A 22,707-nucleotide genomic window follows, 5' to 3' on the forward strand; every position below is an offset into this window, starting at 1 on the left:
TACCTAAATATCTAAATATCCATATATATATATACACAGAGAGAGATAGACATATACATATATCTATCTATGGAGATTATGTATTTAAACAGGAATATATAAATTACTTTGGGCAATAAATAGAAAATTGAGCTTTGTCATAGAAGTTGCCAGTTGCACAGCTTCTGGCACAGAAGATTTGAATGGTTAATAATAATAGGATGAACAAGTCAGATAAAAGAACTGGAAGGGTTAGAAGATCTGAATTTGTGAGTTGATAGTATCTGAATCATGGGATGTGTGAGAAAAAATATTTGAAAGAATGAAAAAAATGCAAAAGAACTAAAATGAAGGTATTTGTATGTGTTGTTCCATGTTCATCTGAATTATAAATCGAAAGCTTCTATTATCAAAGCCAAGAGCTTTTCTGCTTATCAGTCAGGCTTACTAGCCCTCCATTAGTTTTAAAGAAAAAAGTTAATTTTTTTTCTAACCCTATATTAGTAAAAGACTATATGGTATGATAGAAGGCATGCTGGATTTTCTTTGAGGATTTGAATTCAAATCCTGCCTTTGCCACTTAATTAGCTTATCTGACCTTACTTAACTTGTCTAGCCAAATCTGAACTCTGGCCTTTAGTTTCTTATTTGTAAAATGAAAGGGTTGTACTAGATGACTGTAAAGGGTCCCTTTTGGCTCTAAATCTTTTCTCCCCTTCTTCTCTCACTAAGTTGGCAAGCAATAACATACAAGTTAAACAAGTGCTCTTGCGCAATACATATTTCTATATTTGTCATGTGAAAGAAGACACATATCATACAAAAACTTGGCTACCCCTAGCCAGTAGGTTTTAATATCATTTTCCTAATTCTAGACAAGCTCTTTAAAAATTAATTAATTAAGACTATTTTCCCATGGTTACATGATTCATGTTTTTTCCCTCCCCACTTTACTCCCCTCTCTCTGAACAGATAAGTAATTCCACTGGGTTATACATGTATCATTTTTCAGCACCTATTTCCATATTATTAACATTTGCACTAGAATGATCATTTAAAGTCAAAATCCCTAGTCATACATCCATCAAACAACGTGATCGATCATATGTTTTTCGTCTGCTTTCTACTCCCACAGTTCTTTCTCTGGATGTGGACAAGTTTTTTTTTTTTTTAACTTGTGTATATATCTATATATAAAATATATGTATATGGGATGCTTTTGTTTGTCAATACCACCATGCTACATTTGAAGTTAGAATTGTCTCTCCACAACAGTTTCTGTGGTGGGTTGATAAACCATGTTTTCTTGGATTGTTAAAGGCTTTTTGATAATTCTAAGTTTAAACTTTTTTATAGAGTTTTTCTGGTGATTTTGTGCATCCAGTGGTACTATCAGGAGGAAAACAAGAGGTAATTGTTTTTCTTTAGCTCTAAGTCTCTGAAGGTAAAGCAAATGTTTTTCAGTTTTAATCCATCATCTTTTCCCTCTTTTTATAGGCTAGGTACAATGGAACAAACCATACAGCTGTTGTAGAGAAGCTTGTAAGTATGTTTGTGGTGGACTTTGGAGTTCTGAACTTCATCTATTTTATTCTCTTTCTCTCTTATTCTTTCGCTTTCTCACTATTTAAAAATCCTTACTTTTTGTCTTTGAATAAATATTGATTCTCAGGTACGGACAGTAAAGGCTAGGCAGTTAAGGTTAACTTGCTCAAAGTCACACAATCAGAAACCTCTGAGGCCAAATTAAAATGAATATATAATAATAACTTTAAGTATTATGTTTTTAAGATTTATTAATAATCACTAGAAGTAAAGGAATAAAAAGGTAACAAAATAAAACCATGTGCCCAAGCTGATCAACTTGTTCGAAAGTCCTGTGTTCACAGCTGCCTTCACAGGAAGGAAAGAGAGCTAGACACGGAAATTCACTGAATTTATCTCCTGTCTACATCAGCCTGTAACGACAGGAAGTCAGTGGGTTCCTGGGTAATGTAATTTTAAAGGTATAAGATTTCTAATTATACAGTATTGAGAAAATTTTTGGCAATTAGATCTTTAGTAACTGAGGAGAGAACATTCTGAATTTTAGAATTTATTCCATTTAATACTTTTGATTTTCTTTGTCTTTTGTAATAGAGATGTATTAAATATATACTTTTATCTATTTCTATGCTAGGTATTTAAGAAAACTTATTACAACAAGAATTAAGTTTTTAAAAATCATTTTGAAAGTAGTGTTTTATTTTGTGTGTGTTTGTATGTTTAAATCAGGAATTCATAAAATTTAATAAAATAGCAACAGAGTGAAGGAATTTGTCCCCTGTCTCTGCAGGCTTTAGGAATAAAATTTAAAGACTTATGGGTAGTTTGTGCTCTTAATTTCTCTCAGATTTAAAGAATGTTTTTTTTCTCCTTTCAGGCAACAAATGGTGCTATTAAAACTTGGCAAGATGGGCCATATATCTTCATTGTTCAGATTGGGATTTCATATTCAAAGGACTCTTTGAAAGAAATGCCACAAAATCAACTTTTTACCAGTAAGTTTTCCATGTCTTTATATGCTTTGATATGAATAATTATTGTGTTTAGTATTTGAGTAATTTAGTGTGTGCATCATTTAACTGCTGTGAGGAACAGACTAGACTATCATCTTTATATATAATTATTCTTTATCCTTATAAAGAAGTTTTGCATTTTAGTAAAGAGCAAGGGAAAAATAAGTTTGCAACATTCATGAAACTATGACATTGCATTTACTAGTTATGAAAGTTGTAAGACTTAACATCTAACTCATCACCACAGCTGTCTGAAATTCCTGTGAAAGGATGCTTCTCTGTTCCTGAGTATTAATTTTAGAGGATGATAGTGCTATCTTATTTTTCTTCCCTTTAAATCTCAATAGTCTGGTGGCTTACCTCATCATGGATAGTTTTCACTAGATTTTTGCTTAGGAAAATTTGCTTCTGTTTAGAAGGAAGAGAATGAAAACATACCTGGGAATGGTGTTCTTAGTTATTGGGGGTATATAATGATTACTAGAAGTTAGGTGTACTAACTTAATTAGATCAAAGTAAATAGTTAATCTAAGAGTTAATTTGTGAGAGTTAATCTACTTCTGTTATTGTAATATTAAAGGTTGATATTGTTAGATTTGCCTTCTGTCTCTTTAATACTGGGTTGTTTTTTTGTTTTTTGCTTTTGTCAGTGACGGTGGAAGTGAAGGGTCCCTATGAATATCTCTCTCTTGCAGAGTATCCCCTTATGATTGTAAGTAAAGTTATAGTCTTTAACCCCTGGATAGAATAAATTAATTTAGCCAAAAATTTGTCAGATGTATGAAATACTGTTTCACAAATTGAAGGCAGATACCAGAATATCCCAGGAGTTGTTTCTGGTGCTGACTCTGCTTCCTATTAGTTAGGTGACTTTGAGCAAGTCCCTTAACTTTGGTTCAGTGAGCTTCTGTTTTAAGTGAGTTAAACTAGATAGTTTTTTTTTTAACCATATGGTGATATGACCAGGTTCTATTTTTCTGTGCAAACATCATTTAGATAAACCATCACCCCCTGATCTAGTTTTCCTATAATTCTATTTTATTTCTTTTCACTTCCAAATTCTCTCTCCTGCCCATTGAGGAAGCAAGAAAAACAAAGTCTGTTATAAATATGTATAATCAAGGAAAACAGATTCCTGCATTAGTCATGTCCTTCTTGGCTCCTTTCTCCCTAAATGCTTCACTTTCCACTCTGAGTCCATCACCTCTCTATTTGGTGGTGGGCAGCATGTTTCATCCCAAGTCATTGGGAACTGCAATTGGTACTCTTGGCTTAATCAGAATCTCTAAGTATTTTTAAAAATCCTTACTTTCTGTCTTAGTAGCAATTCTTAAGTCAAGTGCAAGTGCAAGATCTAGGCAGTTGAGGTTAAATGACAGGGTCATATCACTAGGAAGTGTTTTGAGACCAGATTTGAACATAGGTCCTCCCAGACCTGGCTCTCTGTCCACTGTGCTACCTAGCTGCCCCAGAGTTCCTAAGTCTTTCGTTTTATAGTATTATTATTATTACATAAATTATTCCCCTGGTTCTGTTCACTTCACTTTTCATTAGCTCTTACAAGTCTCCTCAGGTTTTTCTTTTCTTTTTTTAAAAAATATTTTATTTTCCAATTTGTACGTAATATTTTTAAACATACATTTTCCAAAATTATAAGATCTAAATTGTCTCCCTCTCTTTCTTCTTTCCCTGAGATGGTAAGCTATTTGATCTAGATTCTATATGTATTATGCAAAATATTTCCACATTTGTCATTGTTGTGAGAGAATACTCATATAAAAACCAAATCCCAAAATAAAAACTAAAGTGAAATCGCATGGTTCCATCTGCATTCTGACTCCAACAGTTCTTTCTCTGGAGGTGGAGAACATTCTTTGCCCTAAGTCCCTCAGAATTGTCCTGGATCATTGTATTGCTGAGAGTAGCTAAGTCTTTCAGAGTTAGTCATTGTACAATAATGCTGTTATCACACGTTTTTCTAAAACCATCCCGTCCTTCATTTCTCTTTTTTGAGGGAGGGATAAAAACCTTATTTATTAATGTAGTATCTCTAAATGTGTGTATTCATGTATACTCTCCTTCATTTCTTGCAACACAATTGTGCATTCTGTCACATCAATACACTCCAACTTATTCAGCCATTCTCCATTTAGCAGTTTCCACTTCTTGAGCTGCTATCAGTATTCTTGTATATAGAGGTCCTTTTCTTCTTTCCTTATTCCTTTGGGGTATAAATCCAGGAATGGTATTTCTGGGCATTTTTCTCTTTTTCCTTTCCTTTTTTTCAGTTACTGTTTCATCTTGTTTCTTTGCTCCAGGTTCAATTCTTGCCATGTCCTTTTCTCATCTTGATGTTTGCTATTTTCATATATTCTTAGCCTGAACTAGAAAACTATCTTTAATAAAAGAGTGAAGTTGCTTTTGACAGTAGCTTACTAATTTGATCTCCTTCTGTGAAGGTGGAAGCCCAGTTTTCCTTGGCTTGAGTTAGTGAAGTCCAAGCAAACAAAGTGATTTGATGGAAACAACTCCTGAGTAGGTGTAGAGTATGTTGGGCTAAGGATATGCTATAGCCAAATTGCTACATTGAGAAATCTGGAATGGCCTCAGTCCTAATTTGCCTGTTTAAACTCTTATCCACCTGGATGACAGTTCTTCATGGTGATGTGTATCGTGTATGTCCTATTTGGGGTTTTGTGGCTGGCGTGGTCTGCTTGTTACTGGCGAGATCTCCTGAGAATTCAGTTTTGGATTGGTGCCGTTATCTTTCTGGGGATGCTAGAGAAGGCAGTCTTCTATGCAGAATTCCAGAACATTCGCTACAAAGGAGAGTCTGGTATGTCACTACAAGGGATTATAGTTCTTTGGGGGAACTGATAGGTTGGGTTTGTAGAAACTTTTTTGAGGGGCAGAGGTATGAAGACAAACTCCGATCAATTTTTTGAATGATTTATGCAAAATCACTTGATTATGGAATTTGGAATAGAAATGTTATGTTTCATATCTCAAAGCTAAATGATCCAGATAATTAGACATATGGAGACATTAGCCATGGTAGAGGGCTTGCTATAAAATAAATGATATATGTACAAAGTGAAATATTAGCAATATAATTAAGATTTCATTATATAATGAGTGGGAAGGGGCTTATATTAAATAGAATATTAGATTAGTAATCTAAAGCAGTGTGAATTCTTTTGTTCTGAAGAACTGTGAAATGTGCTGACTTCCTTCTCATCAGGGACCTGTACTAGAAGCCATCTTTAAAAGTTAACTGGAGGGGTAGATAGGTGGCTCAGTAGATCAGAGAGCCAGGCCTGGAGATGGGGGTCCTGGGTTCAAATTTCACCTCAGATACTTCTTAGCTATGTGATCCCAGGCAAGTCACCTAACCCTGATTGCCTAACCCTTACTGCTCTTCTGCCTTGGAACCAATACTTAGTATTGATTCTAAGACAAAATGTAAGGGTTTAAAAAAATGGATTAGAGGTTTTGTGAATGTTTTCTGAGAATGAAGATAAGATGAGCCAACATTAGTTACTGAAGAACCATCTGCAGGATCATAGATGGTATCAGTTCTAAAAGAGAAACTGAAGGAAATTTCCTTCTTCTAAGGCCTAGCAGCTTCCCTTTTTTTGTATTTATACTGTATATTTATTCTGCATATTTTTTTTAAAGTCTAGCCCTTGAATCTTTTTTTATTTTTTTTTATTTTAAACCCTTAACTTCTGTGTATTGACTTATAGGTGGAAGAGTGGTAAGGGTAGTCAATGGGGGTCAAGTGACTTGCCCAGGGTCACACAGCTGGGAAGTGTCTGAGGCCGGATTTGAACCTAGGACCTCCTGTCTCTAGGCCTGGCTCTCAATCCACTGAGCTACCCAGCTGCCCCCATATTCTGCATATTTTTATATAAGTACGTGCTGGCTCCTTGTAATAAGGGATCATTATGTTCTTTTTTTTTTTTTTTTTAAGCCTTTAACTTCTGTGTATTGGCTCCTAGGTGGAAGAGGCATAAGGGTGGGCAGTGGGGGTCAAGTGACTTGCCCAGGGTCACCCAGCTGGGAAGTGTCTGAGGCCGAATTTGAACCTAGGACTTCATGTCTCTAGGCTCTCAATCCACTGAGCTACCCAGCTGCCCCTGATTATTACATTCTTTGTACTTGTTTCCCCAGTGTCTAGCACAGTAGCTAGCAGATATCAAGGGCTCAGTACATATTTGTTGATCGATTTAATGGTCTTATCCGATTATTAAAAAAAAATACCCATTATCACCAGAAGATTGACCAACCGATGGGAATTAGGAGTTTTTTTTTTAACCATTACCTTCTGTCTTAACATTAATACTATGTATTGGCTCCAAGGCAAAAGAATGATGAGGGCTAGGCAATTGGGGTTAAGTGACTTGCCCAGGGTCACATAGCTGGGAAGTATCTGAGGCCGGATTTGAACCTAGGACCTTCTGTCTTCAAGCCTGGCTCTTTGTCCACAGAGCCACTTACCTGCTCCCTGATAGCTGCTTTGTTGAAAATGGTAATTAAGAATCCACACTGACATTCATGCACTTTTCTTGTCTCCTCTCTTGTGTTTTTCCCCTTAGTCCAAGGTGCCCTGATTCTTGCAGAGCTGCTCTCGGCAGTGAAACGATCGCTGGCTCGGACTCTGGTCATCATAGTCAGTCTGGGCTATGGGATAGTCAAGTGAGTAGTAGCTCCTATAGTAAATGCAATGGCCCCTTTAAAGTGGAGAAATATGAGATCTGGTCATTTCAGGCTCATGATGAGAGAGGCCTCAGGCCTAGGCAGTTGAGTTTAAGTGACTTACCCAGGGTCACACAGCTAGGATGTGTTTGAGGTCAGATTTGAACCCAGGACTTCTCTGGCTCCATGCCTGGCTATCTACTGAGTCACATAGCTGTCTGTATTTAGATGAGATTTGAGATTATTACCTGAGGGGTAGGTTTGTAAAATGTGGTGATTTAGACTAAGCAACTAGGTAGCACAGTGGGTAGAGAGCTAGGGCTGGAACGAGGGAGGTTCTGGGTTCAAATTTGGCCTCAGACCCTTCCTTACTTGTGACCTTAGGTACTTAACCCCAACTATCTAGCCCTTGCCATTCTTCTGTTTTAGAATTGATTCTAAGACAGAAGGCAAGGGTTTAAAAAAAAAAAAAAGGAATAAAGTGCTGTCTATAAACCCATCATTTTTTAGCACCTTGAATCCAGGCCGCCTTCTACACAGTATGAGTTTATTTTTCTTCTTGATGGGACAGTATTTGATATTTAGCTGAAGCTTGTCTTATTTTAGGGGAGCCAGGCTGTGTTGTGACACTGTTCAGCTTTACCTTTTTTTCCCCTTTAGGCCTCGCCTTGGAGTCACTCTTCACAAAGTCGTGGTGGCAGGAGCTCTCTATCTCTTGTTCTCTGGCATGGAAGGTGTCCTCAGAGTTACTGGGGTCAGTAACTTATTAATCTGAGTTTTTGTGGTCAGCACAGGTATAATTTGTCTCTGTCCTTAGTGGGTACACTGGGTTGTAAAAGAGCCCAAAGAGAGGCAATGGAGATTATTGTGCCCTGTAAATCCTTGGCTCTTGATGTTCAGAATACAGTAGCTATAACCCACTTTGCTTTTCAGTATTCCTTTTGAATCATGCTTCTGATGAAATGCTAGGTGAGTGAGAGAGAACACTCCCATTCCCTCTAATTGAGTGACTACTATTTAAGTCTTTCTCCTAGTTCACAGGACTCTCACTCATGTTTTTTTTAAACCCTTACCTTTTGTCTTAGAATCAATACTAAGTATTGGTTTCGTAAGGGCTTAGCATTCAGGGTTAGGTTAACTTGCACAGGTTCATGTAACTAGGAAGTGTCCAAAGTCAGATGTGAACCCAGGTCCTCTCAACTCCGGGCCTGGCTCTCTACCCGCTGAGCCACTCAGCTGTGTAGGACTATTACTTTTGTTGTAGGGTGACAGACCTAGAATTCTGTTGCTCTTTGCTTTTCATGATTAAATAATGGTGCTTTTTTGCTCTTCTATTTTTTTTTTTGTTTTCAAAGCAGTTCTTAAACTGCATTTAATTAAGCTTTGCAACATCCTGTGAATTAGGTAATAATTTTCCCCATTTAATAGGGAAGGAAACCAAAGCACTGAGGGAGGGTTATGTAAGAGGGAGCCTGAAAATGACCTTCACTGAGCCCAAACTAGCGATATACTGTGTTGAATGGAAAGAGGTCATGAGCTTGCCTATACCACTTTCCCTAATTTCATTCTTATTTGTTTCTTTAGTCAGAAGTATACCTGGATTGAAGGGGAAGCCCCATCATATGTATTTAGAATCATGCAAACTAGGCTTTGCCCTCCTCCAAGAAAACTGGGCTCAGCAAGTGTCAACAAAAGTTGGCCCTGAAGCAAAGTGTCTTTGAGATGCCAATTTGTATTTCAAGTCTTAAATGTATTTCACTGCCTACCATCAGCAAGTTTTCCATGGACTTTTAGAAACTTTAACCCTTCATCCTTTTACATTTTCTTTCTGCTTCTCTTGCTTTAGTCTTTTTATGGTCCTTTGGCTCTGATAGCAAACCTGGCCCTCTCTGCGATTGATGCCTGTATTATTTTATGGATATCCTTTTAGAAATGTCTTGAATGTGGAGTAAAGAATTAGGCTATATAAGAAGCTACTCTTTGGTGAAAGGCTAATGCCACCAGAATTAACCAGAACACAGCAATTTTTGTGTTATGAATGAAACCCTGTTTGTTAGACTTTCTTTTAGTTTATGTCTCTGGAAAACTTGCATGTGTCTTATTCTTTATGAAATAATGATGATGTATTTTGTTTTTCCTGATATGAGTGAGGCAAAATGACATTGCAGAAATATAGAAATATAAAGCACAAGTTGCCTGGTTTTTATTCCTTTTTTCTGTTTTATTGACAGTGAAAGGGAAGCGATGTTTTATGGAGATTGTATACTAGGACCATGTTTCTCTTAATAGAGTTCCTCCATAATACGTCTTGCTAGAAATAGCTACTGTTGTCACTTAGCTGAATGTTGTTTTACTTTAAGGAAGAGATCTAAGCTGACATTATGAAATACTCACAGATGTGTATGCCTAGTGTTGAAAGTTTATTAGGGAGAGGGAAAGAGGTGGGTCCTATCTACCATCATTTAGAATTGAGAACTACCTTAGGGATTAGTTGTGATTTGCTCATATGTATATGGAATTATGTGCTGGTTTCTCTCCTGTGCCTATCCAGTCATCTCTTTCTTACTACCTTTTTCTCTTTGTCTCTAGGCCCAGACTGACCTTGCTTCCTTGGCCTTTATCCCCCTGGCTTTCCTAGACACTGCCCTGTGCTGGTGGATATCCTTCTTTATTGGCTTAATTGATGGAGGCCCATTCCCCCCTCCCCCCCAGAGCTGGGTTTTCATTGATCTTTCTGCAACAAGTCTTTACCAGTTTTGTTGATTGTTCCTTAGTGCTGGAGACAGGGTGTTAATTAGGCCTTCCAGCTTGATAGTCCAGGTAAGCAGTTATAATCTACCCTTAATGAATCAGAAGCTATGGTGCTTGCTTGTAAGGCAAGAATGTGAACCGGCTTCTAGTGTTTTGGGGTGAAAAGTCTTGTGAGCATTTCCCCTTGATTGTGAGTTTTTGACTGTGAAGCCTGTGAATTGGAAAAGGAATGAAGACTATGAATTAAAAAAGGGAAGAATAGTGTGGGGTTGATGGTTGCCACCTTTAGATTCTGGCAACTCATTTTGTGAAAGGACTTTGAAATTGTGAAAATGGGCTGACTTGCATAGTGTGGCTTCGAGGAGCAGTGGGAGCTTAATTTGCCTATTTTAAAAGCTCAGATCAGTTTATCAAGGTTGAGACTTCCTGAACAGAATGTGCTGCCTGCCTAGAAAGCTCACCAAGACAATGCTTCAGAATAAACAATGGCTTGTTTGCAGGGCATTGCCAAGTGGTTGATGGCCAAGCTGCTCCTTATAAGCTTATTTTTTCTGGTTTGTCAGGGCTAATCTGTGTATTCAGTTTGGGTGGCTTTATTAAGTTGATCTTTTTTGTGCTTGGCATTGTGTAAAGTTGTGCAATACTTTTCTCTTGAATAACTTATTAATGCCATATTCTAGAACGTTGAGAATGGAGGGTTTTGTGCACTGCTATGAAATTGGGTGCATGGCTATCACCAAGCATAATGGAAGCATAGTAATCAAGGGAGGTCGAGATAGCACACATTATTAAATGCTTACCATGTGCCAGACATTGTGCTAAGAGCTGGGGATACATATATGTATATGTGTGTATATGTGTGTGTGCGTGTGTATATATATATGTATATATATATGTATGTATGTATGTATGTATGTATGTATATGTATACCCCCCACCAAAGATGGAATCTGCTGTCAAGGAACTTATGTTCTAATGGAGGAAGACAATGCACAAAAGGGAGCTGAAAAGCATTAGAGTAGAGGGAGATCTCATTCTGGAGGGAGATATGACCAGTTATATTTCTGGCCCAGTAATTTTCCAAATATAGCCTACAAGGAATCTGGGTGGTTGGGGTGGATAGGTTGGTGGCCCAGTTGTTAGAGAGCCAGGTCTAGAGTGAAGGAGGTTCTGGGTTCAAATTTAGCGAAGCTGTTTGACCCGGGGCAAGTCATTAAACCTCATTTGCCTAACCCTTATTGTTCTTCTGCCTTGGAACTGATACTTAGTATTGACTCTAAGACAGAAGGTAAAGGTTTAAAAAAAGGGAATCTTGGGAAAGTGAAGAAGGTATCATCAATTAATGAAAACAAAAAAACTAAGTATTGGTTTCAAGGCAGAAGAGCAGTAAGGGCTAGAAATTGGGATTGAGTGACTTGCCCAGGGTCATACTTCTAGGAAATATCTGAAGCCAGATTTGAAACCAGTTCCTTCTGTCTCCAGGACTGGCTTTCTATCCATTAAGCCACCTACCCCGCCCCTGGGTTTTGAAAACAAGTAGATTATAATGATCTAGATTACTAAGTCTATAGTGGCTTTCAAAGTGTGGCAGGGTTGGGGATTGTCTGTTTCACATACCCAAAGGTATTTTAAATGCCTATTATAATTTTTAGATGAAAAGAACCCTGGACAATGCCAGGAAGAGTCCCAGATTCCCTAGTTTTAGTTCTCCTAGCCTTGAGGTGAGAGAAGGGATAGAAGTAAGAGGTAGCTTACTGCAGCTCCCATTTAGAGCGGGGGAGCCACCTTTTCTGGGGGAACTGGTTTGGAAACATGATATTTATGGTCCATCTTTGTGAACTTGAAATTATACGCCTGGACTACAATACAGCCTTCCTCTTAATGTAGTGAAAGTTGTCATACAAGCTGCTGCTAGGCAGGTTCCAGAGGTTTGGAGTATGTAGGAACCTTCAATGTCTTAGCATGCCAGAGACAGTAATGTGTGTGTGTTTTTGTTTTTTTTTAAACCAGACCTTCTGTTTTAGAATTAATACTAGGTATCAGTTCCAAGGCAGAAGGGCTGCAAGGACTAGGCAAATAGGGTTTAAGTGGCTTGTCCAGAGTCATACAGCTAGGAAGTGTCCGAGGTCAGATTTGATCCCAGGACTTCCTTACTCCAGACCTGGCACTCTATCCACTTTGCTACTTAGTTGCCTGGCAGTAATGTTTTAATCATGGTAGTATACTAGGACCCAGAGCTAATAAGGTGCAGGGATGATCTGGGGGTGGGTGGGAATAAAGGAAGCTAGACCAGCTTGTTAATTGCCACTCCCTCACTACTTTCCTTCAGGACTCAATTAAGATAGTCACCTTCTGTATTGGAAGCCTTTTCTGATCCCTCTGACTATTAGTTAAGTCATATCAATAAACACTTAACAAGGCCTTTTATTTGCCAGGCACTGGACTAAACCCTGGGGATACAAAGAAATTCAAAAGAAATCTGTACCCTTGAGGGGTTTATAGTCTAAGAGGGGAGAAAATGTGCAAACAGCTGTGTACAAACCAGATGCACCCAGGATAAATTGAGAGATAATCACAGAGGGAGGCCCTAGCATTAAGAGGAATTGGAAAGGCTTCTTGTAGATGGGCTTAGTGTCCTTGTTTTATGTTGTTACATGTTTAGTTCTTTGATTAGGTATTGTATCCTCCAGCAAACTGTAAGCTCCTTGAAGATCCCCAGTGCCTAGCATAATGCCTAGCACATAGTACACACTTAATAAATGTTGAATAGTTTGAAATCACTGCTTGTTTTTTGTTGTCTTATTTCCTCTTATTCTTGTCTTTTTCTTCCCTTTTACATTTTCTCTTCACATTTTTCTTTCTCTTTTTGTCTTTTTGACTTCTAATTGGTGTGGCATTGAATATAATGTCCTTGTTAATTATCTCAAATTTTGGTGGTATTTTTTTGTGGTGGCATGTGGGAGCTGGTAGGGATTGGGTGGGGTGTGGAGAATTTTGTGGCCCACAAATCAAAAATGATCGACAAATCTAGCTTGCTTATTTCACCTAACTTTGACTTCCTTGACCTACCAAAACATATTCATCAGCCTAACTCAGACAATGAAGCTCTTAAAACTTCGGAGGAACATTGTGAAACTATCTCTGTATCGCCATTTCACCAACACTCTCATCTTAGCAGTTGCCGGTAAGTCATGAAGCTTTTAGTTTCTCTCTGAGATCCATTGAGGGATCTTCAGCCTCTTGCTGAAGTATCCTGTGGTTCGAATTCAGCAAAATGTTCCCAATGGAGGTCAGCTGTGTGGCTCAGTGGATTGAGAACCAGGCCTAGAGATGGGAGGTCTTGTGTTCAAATCTGACCTCAGACACTTTTAGCTGTTTGACCCTGGACAAGTCACTTAACCCCCATTGCCTAGTCCTTACCTTGCCTTGGAACCAAATATCTAGGATTGATTCCAAGATGGAAGGTAAGAGTTTTAATTTAAAAAATTAAAAATGTTCCCAGTGATGGTTTGGTAGAATATTGGCAAAGGAAAGGAGCAGTAGGCATAAAGAACAAATAACTTTGAGTCACATGATTTAATTTAAAGGAATATAGTTGGATTCTTAATAAAGAGATTTATGAAAATAAAATGTAAAGGATTAGGATAAGACACCCTACTTGCTATTGATCTCTCTGTAGTAGTCACTATTGGAAAATCCTTGAATCATGCTTCCTGCCCTTCAAATTATAGGTGTCTTCTAAAATTCTTTTCTCTCACTGAGCTCATTTAATTTCATGACTGCAAGGTTTCATTGCCTTTGTGCTGAAAAAAGTTCTCTCAATCTTTATCTCTAGTTCTTTTTTTTAATTAATTTTTGATAGTTTTTATTTACATCTCCTTCATTTCCAAATGTATCCCTTCTCCCTTCCAATCTAATTGAAACATCCCTTGTAACAAATAATTAAAAAAAAAAAAAGAGGGGAAGTAGGTCAAAACTAAGTAACAAAGACTGAGTCTAACTGTACATATAATATTTTACAATGAGGAAGGAGGTGTATGTGCTTCAGTTTAATTAATCAGCATCTTTACAAAGTACTAGCTAACTGCTGGGGACACAAAGGTCCATTTCTTGTCACTTTTCCCAACCCTGATTTCCTCCCTTATACTTGAGATTCATATTTCTAACTGCCTAAAAGACATTTTCTTCTTGGATATCCAATTTTCACCTTAAACTCAGGATTTCCAAAACCCAATTTTTCATCTGTCCTCCAAAACAATCCCATGACTATTGGTTTTTCTGTACTTCAATCTTCTTCATTAGAAATCCTGTAGTCACCTTGAGTTACTTTTTTTTTTTTTTTTTTTTTTTTTTTTTTTTTTTTGCATCCTCGATAGGCCAGTCTCTGTCATCAAGTCTTACTTGGTCATCTTTGAAATACCATTTAGATTCACTTCTTTCCCTCTGTCTCCACTGTCACCATCTTGACTTGGACCTCCAGTTTTGACTGGAAGTAATTTTTCAATTACCTCACATCTGCATTAAGTAATAGTTTTTGTTGGAGTTAGATTCTTTTCTCCAAGACTCTTCATTCTTGTTTCTTACAGGTGCATTCTTTCCATAACAATTTCCATCATGTAATTTCTTCTGCATAGTAACCTCAATGGCTCCCTCTTGGCTGCTGACTCAAGTCAGACCTTGACTTCCTGGTTTTCAGGGTTCTCTGTGACCTCCCTCTTTTCTAGCCAACCTTATTTACCACTTTTGTTAAATAGACATAGACTATTCCAGTGAGGCTAATTGCCATGCTGTTTCCTGGGTACTCCATATTCTCAACTCTGTAAATTGCTTGTGTCAGTTTTCCAATATAGATTTCCTGCTCTTCTTCTTTACTTCCCTCCCAGGCTTCATGGGACATTTGATTCCTGCAGCCTTTCCTTGCCACTTCAGCTCAAGTTGAGCTCATCCTTCACAGAGTCACTGAGTAAGGGCCACTGAGGTTATTCCTTTATATTTTTGCATCTGTTTTTGTTTTGTCTCCGTAGTAGGTTCTACAATCTTTCAAGTCAGGATCTTGTTTTAGAATTTTTTGGTGAAGCTCCTGTTCTCCATAGTGCCTGGCACAGTGCATGGACTATATGAAGTATTCATTAAATACTTATTAATTATTCAGTGTTAAATGCGGTATGAATAAGAGTTTTGGCAGGTGTTTGGATCTTACATTGAGAGTTTTTACCCTAACTTTACTTATCCTTGTGATCTGGGAAAAAGTTTTATCACTTTATCTGTTTCTTTAGCTGTACTTCCTAGTTTCACAAAGTGATCATGTCAACTAAATTTATTATTGCAAAATAGTCTATGGGGGGCAGCTATGTGGCTCAGTGGATAGAGAGCCAGGCCCATAGATGGGAGGACTTAGGTTCAAATCTGGCCTCAGACATTTCCTAACTGTGTGACCTTGAACAAGTCACTTAACTCCCATTGCCTCGCCCTTACTGCTCTTCTGCCTTGGAACCAATGCACAGTATTGATTCTAAGACAGAAAGAAGGTAACAATTTTAAAAAACAAACAAAAAAAGCAGTCTATGGAGAGTGCTATATAAATGCTGGTGGCTTGAAGTGCTTTGCTGTTACAGTTTCATTACCAAAGGTTTTTTTTAATATCTAATTTTATTATGCAGTCTTTGGTAACATAATTTTTTGTTTCAGTCTAGCCAGTAATGTTTGTCCAGGTGTCACTGTCGCTAGTTTCATGCTTCAGTTTAACAAACATCTATACAAGGCACCAGCCAGCTGCTGGGGTTGAAAAGTCCAAAAACAAGACAATCTCTGCCCAGGGAACTTGCAAGGACACAGAGAAGTAAAGAGAAGGTCACCTGGGAAAAAAGCACCCAAGGAAGGCTTCACGGTAGAGGTAGCATTGGAATTGAGCCTTAAAGGAAGTGGTTAACACTATTTTAAGCTGCATCTGGGAGGCAAGGATATTGAAGTGGCTTGAGATAGAGGTGTATTAGAAGCTGTAGGGAACATAAGAGATCCAAACAGGGAAGTATAAATATTAAAAATGATAAAGGCTGCTATAATAATATATATTAGTATTTTAATTAAAGCCATGCTGATAGATAAAGTTATTAGACCACGTGCTTGTAAGAATTCAAAATCACCGCTCCAGTCATTATTACCTCTTCCTGAGTCTGCTGGCCAAGAGACCACTCCCACCTAACCCAGGAGATTATAAACTCTTCCCTGCGTGGAGACGTAGGTGTCCCCACGCCCAAAGAACCGGAACCAGAAACCCGTTGGAACATGGGAAATGTAGTTTGATACATTTCCCAAATTTCACTTTTACAATTCCCCGTGAGGTCCGGCAAAAAAAAAGGTTAGTCCTTTTTTCTTCGCTGGACCTGTAAAAATAAACAACTTCTAAAATTTTCAGGAATTTGCGGATAAAAGAAATAGATGAACAAATGGTTAAAATTAGCCGCATTGACAAAAAACCAATTTGGGGGCCAGTCCCCTATTGGTATAACAGTGTACAATTAAAACAATATATACAATTCAATTTCCACTCCCCATAGTTCAATCAACTGCACCCCAAAGTTCAAATTTGGTCTTCATGGTACAGTGAAGGCTTTTCAGACATCTTCATAGTGTCTTCACCAAAACAGGTTCATCGTCTGGATTCTGGGGAGATGGTAGGATCCATATCCTGAAATTATTCTCAAAAGAATTTAAACTTTACAAGAAGCTGTAGGGAACATAAGAGATCCAAACAGGGAAGCAGAAAAGGATTTTTGTAGAGCTTCAAGGTCTCATTGGTTATCTAATGATAATCTAAATTTGTGGCAGTCCCTACTATACTGTTGTATGACTTTCTTCAATAGTATTTAGCATCTTGGAGAATGAACAGGAAACTCTCATGGTCAAGGTGTCCCAGACCTGAAGCTTGGCAGGACAGTAGGATGAGGGAGCAAGATTGGAGGAGAGTGCAGAGTTTAAAAAGTTAAGCATCTAAGTCAGAACAGTAAAGGAAAGAAAGTGAATAGAGCAGGGGTGATATATTGGGGGAACAGGGAATGATGGAGGGATTAGAAATTGTGATGAAGGTGAAGAATTTATAGGGAGTAAATTAAAGATTGGAATGGAAGGGAAGGAGATTATGATTAGAATATTTAAGAATTGTGGAGGAGAGAACATTTGGGATGTTGGTGAGAACCAAAATGTACTTAAGGTAGAGTGAAGATATGTGGAAGTTAGGGAAGTTGATGAATTTGGACAAGTTTTTGAGGAAACTGATCAGTATGTAATTGAAACCTCCAAGTATGAAGTCAGGGATTTGGGAATAGAGGAATAGGTTTCTAGACCCTTTGATGGTGGATGAGAGAAGAAATAACTGAGGAAACAAAGGTTTGATCTTTCAAACATTGATTTATTAATCAGTACATGTCAGTTGCTTGACAAATTGGGACTAGGCTTTTCCTCAGTTTAGGGCTGAGCCTCAAATTCAGTGAGAGACAGGCTTTTATATGGTAAAAACAGTTAATCAAATAAGACTAATTAATTTAAAGGAAACAACACAACATTAAGTAGTCTGATTTCTTGTTGGAAGAAAGATTAGGGGCTTTTCAAGTTGGGAGGGGGAAAGCAAATAGGTAAATTCTCTAGATTCAGAAAAGAAATGTTCCACTCTTTCCCAAGTATCTGTAAATAAAAGGAGTATGGAAGCAATAACTGATCAGTATGGGGCTAACTTTCAGATAAAATATATTGTTACTTGAGATATACAATTGTAAGAAAATTCCTTACATCAATTTTGGGATCTGACTGGGTTTCTGGTCAACATAACCTAGGTCTTTATTTAAGGGTCTCTAAAGAGCAGGGAGAGGTAGTTCAACTTCCCAGCCATGCAGGGATAGGTCCAAATAATGCAATAAAGTTTCCTCCCAATTCCCACAAGTGAATAAAGTTTTCTCACAAGGGAGAAGTTGGACTGGAACTGTAATTCAATAGAAAGGAAACTGAGCTAGCTCTGGAATTGAGTCACTCACTATGGTTCACTCAGTTCCCACAATTAACCATTTGCTATTCTAATTCCCTCAATACCTTCTGTTTCCTCAGGAGTAATGAGTGTGGAACATTGCATGTGGTATAAGACTTGGTTGAAATGTTGGTTAGTTTTGCTGAACTTGCTTTTTCCTTTTGTTGCTGCAAAGGATGGCTTACTGGGTAGGAGAGAGGGAAGGGGGGAATCTATTTAGAAATTAAGGTAATGATAAAACAGGATCTATGAATAAAAATATACCTTTTGGGTACTTACAGTTTAACAACTTGATTTGCCTGGCTCTTTAAGCAGAAAGAATATATGTCCTACATTTGGAAGTATTAGCTCACATTGGCTTCTTCATATCAACGTACATAGCCTTTTCCCATCTAAATAAATTCTCCAAACCTACATTGGGGAAAAAAAAAATTGGGAGGATTGATGAAGACAAGAAACGGTTAGCACTAGTACAGGCTCTCCTACATATCTCCTTTCCTTGTCACTTGAATAGGCACCATCCTTGTGTAGATCTTAATCATCTCTTACTGGATTATGACTTTTCTTCCTTGCCTAAACCACTCTTGGTTATAGTAAACTCTTTGAAGATATAGTAAACTCCTCAAAGGCACAAACTGGCATTTTTCTTCTTCTTATCTCTGACTCTCAGTATAATATCTTATTTGTAGTTACCTTTTCCTTTTTGTTGAATTGAATTATGCTATTTAGCTTTTCAAATTGTCTCACTCTTTTAGTCCTTTTTTTCAACAGATCAATTCTTTATTGCCTATTTATAAAAATAGGTGATAATTTCATAATTTTAACTGCCAGAAGAATGGCAGCACTGTTCTTCAAAAATTATAAGAGATGACAGGATAAAGTTTCAGTAGATTACTTTAGTCTTTTTTCCTTCACCACTAGTTGTTCCTACCTAAAGTTATTGGTTGGAGAATTATAGTAGAATCCTTTTGCAGGTGGGATAAAAATAGGGGAGGTCCAGCCAGATTGGGTCTGAGGTGGTGGGAAACATTTTCTCATGTAGGATTGTGTACCGTCATGGTCCTTTTCTGACTAGGCATCCTTGTTTCCCATTAGCATCTATTGTTTTCATCATCTGGACTACCATGAAGTTCAGGCTAGTGGATTGTCAATCGGTGAGTTGTCCATTGCATCCTGTTCAGTGTGCAAGTCTTGCATGTAGGTCATATCAACCCTTGCTCGTTTGGGACAGGTCTGCCTGTGTTTTAGTTCTGTGTCTATTGGTGGGTATTGTGAAGAAATTGGTAGGAAAATGACTTGCCATATTTGATTTTGTGGCCCATTCTGTGGCATAGTGATACTCTATTATAGTCAGTAATCCTTTTTCCTTTTGGCAGGACTGGCAGGAGCTGTGGGTGGATGATGCCATCTGGAGGTTGCTATTCTCGATGATCCTATTTGCCATCATGGTTCTGTGGAGACCATCTGCAAACAACCAAAGGTTCTGGGCTTATCTTACCTTGTTTAATATGCTGCTGTCAGTGGTATAGCAGTGCTGTCTGTTAATATGAACTTTCTAGTTTAGAATGCATTTTGGACTTCCCAGTCCTCCAAGTATGTGTAAATGAAGAGAGAGAGATATGAGAGGTTACTGAGCATCTCATCTTCTGTCCAGGCTATAGAAGAAAATAAAGATTTTTATTGAGGACAACTTACTTTTCTTTGAAGGACAGGGGAAATATAAGGCTGAGCTTGTATGTTTGCTTACTGAAAACTTGTTTGATTTGGGGAGTTAAACTAGACAAGTAGTTGGCTTTAGAAAACAATAGTCAATTCTCAGTTATTTAGGGAAAAGCTATAAGATAACTTTGAGAATTATCCAGCCTTTTTTTTTAAAGTCCTTTTTTCCTCTCCTATCAGCTTTTGAATTTGGGCATTTCACTCTTGATAAATACTTTTAATGGAAAAGGGGCATAGAAAAGTGGTGAAACTAAAAATAGCCAATTTTTCTCAGGTTTGGGGGATAGGAAAGTTGAATCTCTGGGTTGTTACAATGAAATTTCCAATTGTCTGAGAATTTATCTAAGATATCTTTTTTTGGAGGAAAGTTATTTATTAGAGATATCCAAAAATGGAATGGGCTGCTTTGGAAAGATAATGGGCTCTCCCTTATTGGTTATCTTTGAGCAGAGACTGACATGTACTTTGGAGATATTTTATAGTGAGGATTCCTTTCCAGATAATACTAGATTGCTTATGAGATCCCTTCCAACTCTAAAATTCTGTGATATTTTGGTATTTTTTTATGAATGAACAAATATACAGCTATAGAAGTCATTCCTCTAAAACTGGCCCTTTTCATCATTTATAATTCAAATATTAGAGTCTTAATATTATCCTCTTTTTCCTCCATGTTTTTGCCAATAGGTTTGCTTTTTCACCATTGTCTGAAGAAGAGGAAGATGATGAACAGAAAGAACCCATGCTGAAAGAAAGCTTTGGTAGGTATAAAATTCACCTTGACTGCTTAAAAAATGCCAGGATCTTAGATTTAGAGTAATAGGAACAGTTACTTTAATTTTAACATAATTTCATGTACGGAAACTAGATTTTTTTCTCTTCCTTCATTTCTTTCTTTCTTTTTTTTTTTTAAATTTTGTGGCATTCAATCTGTCTTCCTTAGTACATTTATTTTATTTCATTTCATTTTATTTTTTATTTTAAACCCTTACCTTCTGCCTTGGAGTATTGCCTCCAAGGCAGAAGAGTGGTAAGGGTTAGGCAATGGAGGTTAAGTGACTTACCTAGGGTCACACAGCTGGGAAGTGTCTGAGGCCAGATCTGAACCTAGGACTTCCCGTCTCTAGGCCTGGCTTTCAGTTCACTGAGCTAACCAGCTGCCCCCTCTTCCTTCATTTCTAATGTTCTTATCTATGGCATGTGTGTTAAGTGTTTAGTGTTCATTAATAGTACTTCTTGGTCTATTTCTGTATCCTTTGCTTGTTTGTGTATATGAACTAACCACTCTGTTTAATTTAGTTTTTATGCCTTCATTTTGCAGAAGGAATGAAAATGAGAAGCACAAAACAAGAACCAAATGGAAATACTAAAGTTAATAAAGCTGTGAGTATGAATTTCACCTCCCAGTCCCCTCTAGACCCTGGGAAATGCCTCACATCTTTATGCAGTTGATTGTTACAATTGTTCTGTATTCAGAACTGTATTCTGAATTAAGAGAATTCAGAACCCCCAATTCAGAATAAATAAACCAAAGGAGTTAGGCCCTGACTAAGGTAGATCTCTGACTCAGGATAAATAAATCAGAAAAACCTAAAAGATGGCAAATATTTATAATTAGTTTCTTGTTTTAAGACTTTCAGTACTTTGTAGTCAGCTAGTTTTTGAAGAAATTTGTGTGTACTGTACTGTGTGCTTAAAGTGTTTCAGACCAGTCTGACAGTTTTGTCTAGAGCTTTCATCAGGAAATCATTATTCTAGGAGGTAATAATACACACTATAGTTGGAGAAATACTCCCTTACCTCATTAATAATCCAAGATGACTTGCTTTGTATAAGTAACTAAAGTTTTCTTAACAATCATTTTAGAAATTTTCACATATCCACCTCCCATGGGTTGCCTTATTCATTATAATTTTTAAATGATCACTCATGATATAAGTATTGGAAAGAAAATTCTTAAAAGTAAAACTATTGTGAAATATTTTTAGTTTGTATTTCTACCTTTTGTTTTTATAATACCATCATTTCCTAATTTATCCCTCCCTTTCTAGCAAACCATCCCTTTGAATAAAACTAAAATTCTTGATCTGATTTTATGAATTGGAAAAACATTTTCAAGCCATCAAAAAGTTAAATCAGTGATTAGAGCAGAGTACAAGAATGCATCAAATCAAGAATTTTAGTTAGTATGGAATAAAATCACCAAACTTGTTCATCACTTCCAATTCTACTTTGTCACAGTAATGTTTCATACTCAGAAATATTTTAAAAAGTATTTAAAAATGTAGAGTGTCTTTTGGTAGTCATGGCACCCTTTTTGTTGCCATTTTTCATATTAAAAAAATAACATTGAGCTTTTTGGGGTTTGTAGTAGCTTTTGGTTTGGTTTTATATTTAATAAGGACATTTTAAAAAATTGCCTAGCATAACTCTTGTATTGTCTAATTTTTATTCTGGTGATACCTGCTTAATTTTGGCCTCCAGCAAGAAGATGATTTGAAGTGGGTAGAAGAAAATGTTCCTTCTTCTGTGACTGATGTGTGAGTATATTTGAATTGTAACTCAAAAAAATTACTTTTAATAGCCAGAATGATTTTGTTACTTTTTGTTGAGTTGATTAAAATAACAGAATATTCAACCAGAAGATAAATTGATTAAAGGATTAGAAATCATATCAAGTTTAAAGGATTTGAGTTTAACATAGGCTGATGAGTAACCAGGCTGATTCTTAATTTAAATTCTAAGTCATTGCTCCAATAAGAGTAATAATAATAAATTATTTTTATTTTGAGCTCAGAAGAGGATAAAATAGATTTAAATGTCAGTAAGAAATATTTTAGGTAGACAAAAGAATTTCCTGACTTCAAATGAAGCTTGCATAATGTTCTACTTAAGGAAACAATTTCTGTTGGGTTGCTTTGTGGTTATCTTGCCTAAAATGAGATGATGGAAGAGAAGATTTTTTCAACTTCTTTTAAGTTCTTA

General features: G+C 37.1%; 1 protein-coding gene across 1 annotated transcript in view; it reads left to right on the forward strand.

Annotated features, from left to right (window-relative positions):
* Nucleotides 1-22,707, forward strand: part of TMEM87A (transmembrane protein 87A) — a 34,009-nt gene that overhangs the window by 8,986 nt on the left and 2,316 nt on the right. The window contains exons 5-18 of the mRNA XM_044662189.1: nucleotides 1,336-1,389; nucleotides 1,477-1,521; nucleotides 2,402-2,519; nucleotides 3,188-3,249; nucleotides 5,190-5,373; nucleotides 7,136-7,235; nucleotides 7,896-7,989; nucleotides 9,825-9,893; nucleotides 13,062-13,170; nucleotides 19,099-19,157; nucleotides 19,380-19,483; nucleotides 20,410-20,483; nucleotides 21,044-21,105; nucleotides 22,207-22,262. Coding sequence (XP_044518124.1) covers nucleotides 1,336-1,389; nucleotides 1,477-1,521; nucleotides 2,402-2,519; nucleotides 3,188-3,249; nucleotides 5,190-5,373; nucleotides 7,136-7,235; nucleotides 7,896-7,989; nucleotides 9,825-9,893; nucleotides 13,062-13,170; nucleotides 19,099-19,157; nucleotides 19,380-19,483; nucleotides 20,410-20,483; nucleotides 21,044-21,105; nucleotides 22,207-22,262 — 1,190 coding nt within the window. The remainder of the gene's footprint in view (nucleotides 1-1,335; nucleotides 1,390-1,476; nucleotides 1,522-2,401; nucleotides 2,520-3,187; nucleotides 3,250-5,189; nucleotides 5,374-7,135; nucleotides 7,236-7,895; nucleotides 7,990-9,824; nucleotides 9,894-13,061; nucleotides 13,171-19,098; nucleotides 19,158-19,379; nucleotides 19,484-20,409; nucleotides 20,484-21,043; nucleotides 21,106-22,206; nucleotides 22,263-22,707) is intronic.

The sequence above is a fragment of the Gracilinanus agilis genome, chromosome 2 (assembly GCF_016433145.1).
Source record: "Gracilinanus agilis isolate LMUSP501 chromosome 2, AgileGrace, whole genome shotgun sequence".
NCBI classification, from domain to species: Eukaryota; Metazoa; Chordata; class Mammalia; order Didelphimorphia; family Didelphidae; genus Gracilinanus; species Gracilinanus agilis.